This window comes from Emys orbicularis, chromosome 2, assembly GCF_028017835.1.
Source record: "Emys orbicularis isolate rEmyOrb1 chromosome 2, rEmyOrb1.hap1, whole genome shotgun sequence".
NCBI classification, from domain to species: Eukaryota; Metazoa; Chordata; order Testudines; family Emydidae; genus Emys; species Emys orbicularis.
The window spans coordinates 211,896,425-211,908,011 of record NC_088684.1 but is presented as its reverse complement, the minus strand read 5'-3'; the positions used below and the strand labels follow the sequence as shown (position 1 = coordinate 211,908,011).

At 45.1% G+C, this 11,587-nt stretch overlaps 1 protein-coding gene and 3 non-coding genes across 5 annotated transcripts; all 4 read right to left on the bottom strand.

Moving 5' to 3' along the window:
- Positions 1 to 2,194: 2,194 nt before the first annotated feature.
- Positions 2,195 to 11,041, bottom strand: RPSA (ribosomal protein SA). 2 transcript variants are annotated; one of them, XM_065398104.1, is made up of 7 exons: positions 10,959 to 11,041; positions 8,775 to 8,943; positions 6,563 to 6,681; positions 4,684 to 4,929; positions 3,533 to 3,661; positions 3,132 to 3,318; positions 2,195 to 2,339 (listed from the first exon to the last, which is right to left on the bottom strand). In XM_065398104.1, exons 1-7 carry the CDS (start codon positions 11,031 to 11,033, stop codon positions 2,245 to 2,247), a joined length of 1,020 nt encoding a protein of 339 aa, XP_065254176.1. In that variant the 5' UTR covers positions 11,034 to 11,041; the 3' UTR covers positions 2,195 to 2,244. The 2 variants fall into 2 exon arrangements, with proteins under 2 accessions (XP_065254176.1, XP_065254177.1); XM_065398105.1 differs by having other exon boundaries at positions 2,195 to 2,336.
- LOC135875335 (small nucleolar RNA SNORA62/SNORA6 family) lies at positions 4,329 to 4,488 on the bottom strand. The gene has a single exon (XR_010561210.1). It is a non-coding gene; the product is annotated as a small nucleolar RNA SNORA62/SNORA6 family (small nucleolar RNA).
- LOC135875337 (small nucleolar RNA SNORA62/SNORA6 family) lies at positions 5,566 to 5,724 on the bottom strand. Its single transcript, XR_010561212.1, has one exon. It is a non-coding gene; the product is annotated as a small nucleolar RNA SNORA62/SNORA6 family (small nucleolar RNA).
- Positions 6,758 to 6,917, bottom strand: LOC135875336 (small nucleolar RNA SNORA62/SNORA6 family). The gene has a single exon (XR_010561211.1). It is a non-coding gene; the product is annotated as a small nucleolar RNA SNORA62/SNORA6 family (small nucleolar RNA).
- Positions 11,042 to 11,587: the final 546 nt, after the last annotated feature.

Sequence of the window (11,587 nt, the reverse complement as noted above, 5' to 3'; positions counted from 1 at the left end):
CACAAGCCTGGTGGCTCTAGTGCCCAATCCATTCTAAACAAAGACACTCATTGGTTTATCAGAGCACCTAAAATCAGCAGCAGCACAGCTCCATATAAACAGCTTTACAGCCACTAGACAAGAACTATGCATAGACTTGTCTATACTCTTGCTAAAATGGTTGTATGTGAAATTAAAAGGCTGGTGGGGTCACCTGCTTCAAAGTCGATCTTCAGCCCTTTCAGATTCACTCAGAACATCCTTCCATTCCCACCACGACCCCTCCCCAACAATATTATGCTTAAGATACAACACAGCTTGGATCAATGCCCCCAGTGAGAAAACTGAATGCTACTTAAGTTAAAACCTGCACTTGTTTCAGGAGCATTTCTCACTGTTGGGCATATAGATGTATAACAAAGGGGCACAAGCTCTTCCCAGTTTGTGTGTTTAGATACAATTTTCAGCTCTCCTTAGCATCAGGCCTTAAATATCTAACTCCCAGCACAATTTTAATATGCAATTGATGAGATTCATGGATGCATTCAGGAAGTGGTCTGAGGCAGTAGTTTGTGCAACGTGCATGGATATATCCCCTTTACTGCTATCATCCATTATTTGTGATTAAGGAGTTACACCTATATGATGGGAGACAAATGCACACTAGCTTATTTTTTTATCACTTCAGCTTTCCATCTGTCTGGGATTCAACAGCCCCCATCCTACCAGCTATGGAGTTTAGACGCTATGGCCAGTTAAATGTGAATATAGGCTTTTAGTACTGACAGCCAGTGAACTTCTGTCTTTACTCCTTAGTTTGACTCAAAAATAATCTAGAGACAATCAACCTGGTTTACTTCCACTATTAATTCATGGCTCTCCAGCCCTGTAAATTGCCTCTTGAAATTATTCAACTTAGCAGGAAATGGCTTCTCTATATTGCTTGTTTTACAGATCCATTGGTCACTTACACCAGCCTAAAGGAAAATCAAATCAGTGCCAAACATACATTTACTTGTTGGCTAGTATTTTAGCATAGCCAGTTACCTGTAATGGAACCAAAGCCAATTAATGTGATTGAACTTCCCCCTTTGTCCTTCTGAAGTATTCTGACTTCTCTATTTCCTTTCACAGCTGCATTTTTTGCCTATGTATAACAAGCTACTGGTTATGAGACTTCCTGTACTGTGGGTCTCTGCTTCATGATGATCTATAGAGCGATCAGAAAGGGAAACTTGAGCTGACAGTTGCTGGAGATCTTAAGTGAGGGGCCTGGAAGCAAGTCTTTACTCTTCCCCAAACTGTTGTCTTGGAAGGTCTGAAGACCCTTAATATCACCCTAGGAGTGGATTGGGGCAACTGCTTTCTATGGAGTTCTTCTGTCCCTCTTCCCCTTTGGGGAAAGAGGGTCTCATGGTCTGGCTTCTCTTGCCATGAAGGATCTGGGAGCACTTCAGGCCTCAAGATTTCTTTATACTACCTGGCTTTCCCTTGAGTGGCTCCTATTGTGCTCTTGGCAAAACTCTACAGATGGCAGCTCAGGCCTGAAGCAGTTCAGCGGGTCATGCTGCAAGTCCACATACACATTCCCAAATTGAAGATGAAGATTGCTCATGGGATAGAAACTCTAAATATGCATTTTATAATAGTCAATTTGCATTAAGTATTCCCTGTAAGGCAGTGAAGTTTTCATAGGAAGTTACCCTAGATGTATACAAAATAATTCATGAGAGGATGATTCCTCAAGTGGAAGATCTCAATTGCTGCCTTTTAAAGTGGACTTAGTGTCTGAAACATCTCCATAATTTCTGGGCACCTTTCCAACAGTATGTTTTAAACCTACGGTACCAACAGTCCAAAATGCCTATCACTAACTATAGATAAAGAGTCTTCAGTCCCACCATAAAACAGGTGATCTAGGTGTAGAAGACCCCATCCTCTAACATGTCAAGGGAGTAGCTATTTGAACACCAGTTATGTACAACGTTCCCCATGCAGGAATACTTTTCTGATCAGAACAAGCTCTATGAAGCATTTGTTTCTGAAAAGCACAAATAAGACTTTACAAAGTGAAAGTTATAGGTTACATCTTGGGCATCCCAAATCTTGGCAAGTGCCCCATCAAGTTTGCTTATGTCTAAACTGGAAAGTAAATTGAGATTTCAGAAAACACCAATATAAATATACCAGAAAGGAGGACCAGAAAAGCAAGATGTAAGAAACAGATCTTTTATTTACTTCTCTTTCATTGTACTTGTATTGAAGTTAAGACCATTCAGTGGCAGTCCCAACCCACTCAGTGGCCTGTGCTGTGGGAGCTGCAGACCAGTCTTCAGTGGCAGGCTGGGCACTCCAATCTTCTGAAATAATAAAGTGACTATCAGGAACTTCTACAGCAATTGTACTCACGTCCTGTGCACCTATTAACTAGTTTCACATGCATATCTAATCATGCATTTGAATAGGCAAGAACACTTATGGAAACAAAAGTGTGGTCGACTGTTCATGTATCCCATTGGAAAACAATTTGTGACCACTAAGAAGCACCAATCTAAAGGTTAAGGGCTTGTCTACACTATGCAGCCTTTAGTGACAAGGCTGTGTCGACACAGCCTTGTCGCTAAGAGTCAGTGTGCGTGAATGCTCTTTTGCAGTATTTTGTCGGCACTTTTGCCGACAAAATACTTCCAGCCCCATGAGCAGCATAAGCTGTCGGCAGGAGAGCACTCCTGCTGACAAAGTCGCGCTCACACTGCCGCTTGCATTGGCAAAACTTGTGTCTTTTGTGGGGGGCTTTAAGTACCCGTGAAAGACAAAAGTTTCGGCAACAACTGTGCAGTGTAGACATACCCTTAGGCTCTCTATACAAATTTCCCAGATGAATATAAAAAAATACTTCCCAATACTCAGCCATGCTAACCAGAGGACACCTGCAGGAAATGTTTGGCAAATACTATGGAACTGCACTCTAAACTAATGAAAATCTGAGGAAATTCACTCAATGCACATGAAAGCTAGTCAGAGCTCTATGTGCATCTCCAAAGTTTCATACAGTTGACTATCACCAAGTCAGGTCTTTTAAAAAAAAAAACCACATAAGAACTTCTGTATCTGCCATCAGTTTTTCCTTCAAACATTTCTCAAAAACTCACCAGTTGGGAATGGTTGGATTGGCACAGATGGTACCTGCACCCCCTCAGACCAATCTGCAACCTCAGGCTGAGGAGCAGGAGCAGCAGCAGCAGCAGCGGTGAATTCAGGTGCTGGGGCTGTCCATTCACCCTGGAACTCCTCCTTGGTAACTGCCTTCTCAGCTGCAGCCTGCTCCTCCTTTTCAATCTACCAGACACAAGATTGTGAGAATCTCGGAGGGAGTACATTCCTATATTAGCTAACTTGCACTGATTGAAGACAATTTAAAATTGAGGTTAAAGTGAGGTTCTAACTATTTTAGTGATTGTATTACAGATGAAACTGCCCTCAAGTGACCCGCAAGGTTGTTTCCATACCCTCCCCTACATGCACACTCCCAACCCAATCCAGAAGTTTTTACCTCCTCAGGATCTCTGTAGAAGTAGAGGTCAGGCATGACCTCCCATGGGTGTTCACGGGAGATGGTGCCACGCATACGCAGGACCTCACGGGCAAGCATCCACCACATCAGACCCACTGAATGGGCCCCCTGAAACACAAACTGGTGTCTAACCTTTGGTTCAAAACCAGTCCTTTAAAAAAAGATATATACATAGCTGAAATCTATAAAAGAGCACAAAATGTACACACCAAGTCCAAACCTCTTAAAAGCACAAGCTCTTGGAACGGACTAATGCTTGTTTTCCCCCTCAAACCCTTCCTGAGGGTCCTTCAAAGATAAAGGCAACTCTTTTGGGTACTGCTCATTTTTCAGATCAACAGTGAAAAGACCACATGAATGTAGAAACAAACAGTTGTACTATTTAAGGCAGACATTAGTATGGATCAATCACCAACACCTGGGCGTACTGTACATGGCTCAGAGAGTGTGTCATCCTTTTGTCAAACCCCACAGGCACCCCATAAGCATCAAGATTTTAAGAATACAGATATGAGTAGTATGTTTATGGGGTAACTGAACTGACATAGCTAGGAAAGACTGACCAAATAGACAATTTACAGCATATTCTGAATATGTTCAAGTTTTGACTTGGGTATGAACAAATTTCAGAGGTAAGGGTCTAAGCAACATCCTAGGCTCCTGCCCCCTTAAGCCTCACCAGTGGGGTAGTTCCAGAGAAGCGCAGATGTATTCTAGAGCAATTTCATCAGCTGGAAGACTCATCTTGGTGCTTCACTTTTCTCTCACGTTTCAGAAATGTCGCAAGAATCACTATCAAACTCCACTCATTGGACCACAAAGGCCCTTGTGGCGTTAGCGAAAAATCCTGCCATGGTTACTGTAGCACACGTCCTACACTTGAGAGTTCATTGGCCAGAAACTGACCTCAGCTCCAAGCTCTAACAGTGTGCAGTTCAATCCCTCCTTCACACCATCTCTCCTCCCACACCATGCCAAAGGCTTTAACTGGTTCTTACCAAACTGGATATGCCAATACTTTCTAGCCCTTCTCTGCAGAAAGGGTTTTGAAAGAGTGCATACTAAGGTTTCCATACCATGGATCTAGAGTGAGTGCCAAAGGGAGAAGCACTGAATACTAGCGCAATTACCTTATTATTGCATGGGATAGCAATATCCACATAGCGCAGCGGGGAGTCTGTGTTGCACAGAGCAATGGTTGGGATGTTAACGTAAGATGCCTCAGTCAATGGCTGATGATCAGCCCGGGGATCTGTAACCACCAAAAGGCGCGGCTCACGGAAGGCAGCCTGGATCTGATTTGTGAAGGTACCAGGGGTGAAACGTCCAGCAATTGGTGTAGAGCCAGTGGCAGCAGCAAACTTCAGAACAGCACGCTATCAGGGGAGTACAAACAAAACCAGGATTAGACAGCTGGATCAACAATCTCTCTATCATTGTACTGTGGCAATCAAAGAGGATATGTATTTTTGAATCATCCTCTTTCTATTTTAATTTCTATTGTCTGACTGAACTCCTCTGGCAACTCAGCTCTGGCATGAAACAGAATGGAACTGTAGTCACATTCACAATTATTCCCAGCTCTGCAAGACTGAAATGGAGTAAAGCCCCATCTGTCAGTGAAATAAGCAGCCAGCCCAGGACTGTGGAAAACATGGGACCACTTCCTAATGCTAACCATATGCGACTCCTCTGAGGTCTTAACTCTACTTAAAAAATCTTCTCTTAAATGTCACTAATAATCTAGCTTTACCATTTACCTAGCCTCTGTATTTACACTGATCCTCTTGCAACAAATACAGGGTGAGGGTGGAAGGAAATGGAAGAAAAAGCAAAATATTTCTCCCCAAATTTCTACACAGTATTTCAACTTCCCACATCTGGCTGCAGCAAAACTTTAATCACAGGTGAAAAAACAGTTACATTTACCTGTGTCAATGTCTCAGGAATATACCACCAAATCAAATTTATTGAAACATTCTTTAAGCCCATCAGATTTCTCAATTAGGCTGGCATGTGGCAGTGATTGCCATCAAACTCCAGTCATGGAGAGACCATCTTCTGGTTTTAGGAAACATCCTGCCATGCTGCTCCACTGTAGCACACTTTTGGCACTTGAGAGGTCATTGGCAAGAAACTAAAGTCAGCTCCAAGTTTTAACAGGTTGCAGTTGAAGTATACAACAAAATCCATTCATAACCTGAAGGTCTTCTGCTTACATCTTAGACCTATACAAGACCTACCTATCATGGCACTATGAATTTGAACCCACACTTTGGCCCATCTCTACGAGTGCAGAGAGGCAAAAGTCAACAGTGGCTAGGCTGGACTTAATTTGAAAGGTAAATTCCCTGCTGTATCATCACTGCTTTTATGGCAGCATCTCTAGATTTGGAGAATGAAAGTAGGTCCTATAAAGAGTTTATTATTAAAATAAAATGTGAAAGCACTGCAATGCAGGAAACCCAGACACCATCTCATTCAGCAACAACCCCTACCAAGGTGCAATGTTGACCGATTCCCAAGGGACTTGGGAAAAGTGACAGCTGCAATACCAGGCCTCCAAAAGGGATGTATAATGCAGGAGCAGGTTTTCCCCCAAGATTACAAGAAGTGAAGAAAGAAGAAATGTGCACAATTAGAATGCATGAGAACCCATCTAAAACAAGTGATTTAGTCACTAATCTGTAGTTACCTTAATTACCATCACCTAGCCCCTCACATCCAAGACACTTGCTCTAAAGGAACAGAACAGCACATTATGAACTATTCAACTTGTATCTGCAGAACATACAGCTCTGAAGCTTCTGTGTATGTGTGAAATTTGCTGAAAATGGACACTCACATTCTTCCCAAGCCCCAAATGCAAAGAGTCTATGTCCAAAATAAGCATTAGATTTCAGGTCACCTGCTTCCATCTACCTAGCGTCACAGCCTTGCATGCAACATATGCTCAGTGAGCATGACTCTACAAAAGCAGGCCTTGCGCCCCATGAATAAGGTCCATACCTGTCCAGTATTCCTGGAAGAGATGACGCTCACATCAGCTGGGTTTTCAATGGCAACGATGGCACGGGCTGCTAATAGGAGCTTCTCCCAAGTCCTCTTCAGATTGATGATGTAAATACCTAGTTAACATCAGCATCCACAATAACCAACAAGTATAAGCTCTCATTGGAGCTGCACTTTTGTGTAACTAGATTGGCATGTGGCAGCGATTACTATCAAACCCCAGTCACAGAGGGAACACCTCTCCTGGTGTTAGCGAATATCCTGCCATGAAATTCACTGTAGCACACTTCCGACACTCAAGAGGTCATTGGTCAGAAACTGGCCTAATCTCTGAGCTTTAACAGTGTGCAGTTCAGACTTATAACAAGGAAAATAAAACAATGGATCACCACATATGCACAAAGCAATTGTGTTATTCAAATCCAGAGCCATAGAAATTTTCTGAATTTCAGTTCTGTCATTGATTTAACAATTTGACAAAGAAAGCATTTTTGGATCAACACTATAGCTGGGGCGAAGATTGACAAAAAACTCAAAAGTTTTGATTTTCAAAAACCAGTTCCAAATTTAAAAATCTTACACAACACTTTCCCCCCTATTTTTGACCAGCTCTATTCAAGCCATTCCTGCACATTTGGCACATCCTTGTGTTGATAGATAATACAGTAAGGAAAAAAGATACTTAGTAAATTCTATTGGTTTGTGATTTGCAAGAGAAAAAACTACACTTGGGTCTTTATTTGCACTTTTTGGAGGTATAGGTGGAGGCCTGGAATTTTGACATCATACCTACCTAAAATGTGAAAGCTGAACAACTTAGAAGGGACATGATATGGAGTCAGACTGTTTTTGTTAGCATCTATTTAACGGCAGCATTAATTAGTATTTTGGCTAAAGGACACCTTTGTTAAACATCCCTAAGACCTTCCAGATATCTTCCAGCATAATCAGGTTAGACTAGACTATTTCTAAGGTAAAACCATAAGCAGCAAATAAAGGTTTGTGAAAGTTTATGTGCATCATAAACCAGAAGAGGTACAAACCCAAGTTTTAAGATATGCTTTGCAGGTTAACTTTCAGTCAAATATACATGTCAGGGGTAGGCAAACTTTTTGGCCTGAGGGCCACATCCAGGTATGGAAATTGTATGGCAGGCCCTGAATATTCACAAAATCGGGGGTCAGGGCTGGGGGTGCGAGCTCTGGGGTGGGGCCAGAAATGAGGAGTTCAGGGTGCAGGAGGGGGCTCTGGGGTGGGGTGCAGGCTCTGGGGTGGGGCTGAGGGGTTTGGGGTGCAAGAGAGGACTCCAGGCTGGGACCAATGGGTGCAGAGAGCAGGAGGGGGCTCAGGGATGGGGCAGGCAGTTGGGGCACGGAGGATGATTGCTCTGACTGGGGGCGCAGGCTCTGGGGTGTGGCTGAGGACCTTGGGGTACAAGAGGGGGCTCTCAGCTGGGATCGAGGGGTTTGGCGGATGGGAGGGGGATCGGGGCTGTGGCAGCGGATTGGGGTACAGAGGGGGCTCAGAGATGCAGGCTCTGGACCACGCTCAACGCAAGCAGCTCCTGGAAGCATATCCACCCTCCAGCTCCGAGGCACAGCCAGGCGGCGTTGCCATGTCTGCAGGCGCCACCCCTGCAGCTCCCATTGTCTGGGAACCGTGGCCAATGGGAGCTACGGGGGCAGCGCACAGAGCCGCCTGGCCGCACCTCCACATACTACATAGGAGCCAGAAGGGGGTCATGCCAGCTGCTTCCTAGGAGCTGCACGGAGTGGGGCAAGCCTCCAACCCCACTCCACGGCTTGAGTGCTGGAGCAGGGCAAAACCCCCACCCTGCTCCCGGTGGGAGCTGAGGAGCTGATTAAATGGTCTGACAGGCCGGATGTGAACCGCAGGCCGTAGTTTGCCCACCCCTGCTCTAGGTACTCAATGTTGAATAAGAAGATACAGAGCCCAGCTCAGCTGAGTTGATTCTTCAAGGGTAACACTTAGCTATGAACGGGTGACAGGGGATGAATCACTTGGTTACCCATTCTGTTCATTCCCTCTGAAGCAGCTGGCATTGGCCACTGTCAGAACACAGGCTACTGGGCTAGATGGACCTTGTCTGACCCAGTACAGTCGTTCTTATGTAACCCTGTTAAACATCATTGCCAGTTGCTGCTACTAAACATCCATTATAAGTCCTAAAGCACTGCCAAGTACTTACCATCACTTTTCCTTTTGTAGATGTACTGTTCCATCTGAAAGTCTAGATTGGTGCCTCCCAAGTGGGTTCCTGCAGCGAGGAATTTGAGGACATCCTCCTCCTTCATCTGCAGGACATCGAGACCTCCGGACATTGTGAAAGTTCCCCTTTTAAAGTAACGGCAGGGAACCTGGAACAACAAATCAGTTCACTCTACCACAAACTTGCTCAGAAGTAATTGCATGAAGTAACAGAACATTGGGGAATCCTAGTCACTGGAGGTTTTTAAGAACAGTTTGTACAAACAGGTTAGGGATGGTCTAGATCACATGCAGTCACCAGGGACTTTTCTTGCAGCTAAAAAATCTAAAAAATAGGACTGTCGATTAATCGCACCCTTAAACAAAATACCAATTTAAATGCATTAAATATTTCGGATGTTATTCTACATTTTCATATACTGTATTCTGTGTTGTAATTGCAATCAAAGTGTATAATATTGTTTGCAAATATTTACACTGTAAAAATGATAATATAGTATTTTTCAATTCACCTCAGAGTACTTTAGTGCAATCTATCATGAAAGTGCAACTTACAAATGTAGATTTTTTTTGTTACATAACTGTGGTGCATGCTTTCAGAAGTCTTCAAAGAGCAACTTTGGAAACATTGTGGGTAACACTGTGGGTAAAACTGAGTAGAGGACATACAATTCTCCCCCAAGGAGTTCAGTCACATTAACGCATTTTTTTTTTTTTAAAGCATCATCAACATGGAAGCATATCCTCTGGAATGGTAGTCTAAGCATGAAATGCTAAACATTCATATGCCCCATCTGGCAGGTAAATATCTTGCAATGCCAGCTACAAATGTGCCATGAGAATGCCTATTCTCACTTTTGGGGTGACATTATAAATAAGAAGCAGGCAACATTATCTCCTCCAAATATAAACAAACTCCTTTGTCTTAGCGATTGGCTGAAGAAGTAGGACTGAGTGGACTCGCAGGCTCTCAACTTTCATTGTTTTATTTTTGAATGTAGTTTTTTGTACATAATTTTACAGTTGTAAGTTCAATTTTCAGAATAAGAGATTGCACTACAGTACTTGTATGAGCTGAACTGAAAAATACTCTTGTTTTTTGGAGTGCAAATTACATGTAATCAAAAATAAATAGAAAGTGAGCACTGTACACTTTGTATTCTGTGTTGTAACTGGAATCAATATATTTGAAAATGTAGAAACATCCAAAACTATTTAAATAAATGGTATTCTATTATTAACAGTACGATTAATTGCAGTTAATTTTTTTAATCGCTTGACAGCCCTACTAAAAACACACAACCATAAAAGCAAAACAAACATGCAAAGCACTTTTTGTATTTCTATTCTGTTTAGGCTCAGTAAAGAAATGGACAGTACATTATTTTTATTGTATCTGCAAAAAAAACCCAACATAAATAAATGACTATGAACTGCACATGTCTATGGGCATAATTAACTTTAGGAAAAACAAATAATTATTTTAGGAAAAATTGTCAAGAGCAGCCACTAGCAGGAGTTGGTGGTGTCCACATTCTGGGGTCACCAAAAATTTGTTGAGAGCCAATGGTCTAGATTTATTTGGTCCTGCCACAGTACAGGGCTTGACTTCTTGAGGTCCCGTCCAACCTACATGACAATCCCTAGCGTGGGGATGCGATGTAAATAAGGTGTGACTGAAAACCCGCAGTTAAAAGGATACAAAAAAGGAACCTCCCCATTCTGCCACCAGTGACTCCTTTGGCTTTTGCTTAAATTACATACAGTGCAGCGGAGCTAACCCTAAACGAGCCCCCCCACCCCACCCGCGCACAGCACGGGGCACGCAGCGGCTGTGCTCAGCGCGCCGCCGCTTCCCGAAACAGCAGCAGCGACGCCCAACCCCACCTCGCCAGCGTGTGGGGGGGGGCGCGAAAGCAGCGCGCTTGGCGGGAGCCGCACGGCCGGCGGGGTTCGCGGAAGGCCCCGATTGCCCGAGGCGGGCCCATGCGAGCTTGCGGGGGGGGGCGGCGGAATCCCGGAGCCGGCCCCGACGCTTCCCGAACCTCCCCCTCCCCGGCACCGCCCGGTCCCGAAACCGGCCCAGAAGCTTCCCGATCCCCACCCCCCGCGCGGACGGTCCCCCAGGCCGGCTCCCGCCCCGCTGCGCCCCCGCAAGACTCACCCGGTGACAACACCGTATGGAGACCACGTTAGGCTCAAAGAGAGAAAGAGGGAGGCCGCGGGAAGTGACGTTCATTTATATATTCCCCTCGGCCAATTAGCGGCAGCTACGTAGTCGGAAGTGAGGCAAAGGGTTGAAGGTCATCTGGTTCCTAAGGGGCGGGAGGAAGGCCCGGGGACTTAGCAGCAGTCACGTGGGAATGGCCCTCAGCCGCAGCGTCTGGGCCGGGCAGCAGCCGGCAGGTGGCAGCAGAGCCGCGAGTGCTGAGGATCCCCGGCCTAATGCGGCTGGGGCTGGGCTGGGAGAGCACGGAGCGGGCCGGGCCTTGGGCCTTGCTTAGGGATGGGCTGTGAGCCAGGCGTGCCCGGGGCGCTAAGCTGTAGGAGGGCTCTGGGGGCAGGGGTGAGGCAGGGCCTGGGATGGGGCCTAGAGCAAACACGTGGCCATCTCTTCTCTAGTGTAAATCACACCCCCCCCCCCGTTCCTCCCTCCCACACTGCTGCCAGCTCCCACCATATTATCCCCAAGCCCCAGCTGCTGGAGTCCTTTGTTCTGCCCAGACCCTTAGCTTTCACACCCCATACAAGTAAGGGTCCCAGCCTTCCTGGTTGTGGAGAAGAGCTTGGAAA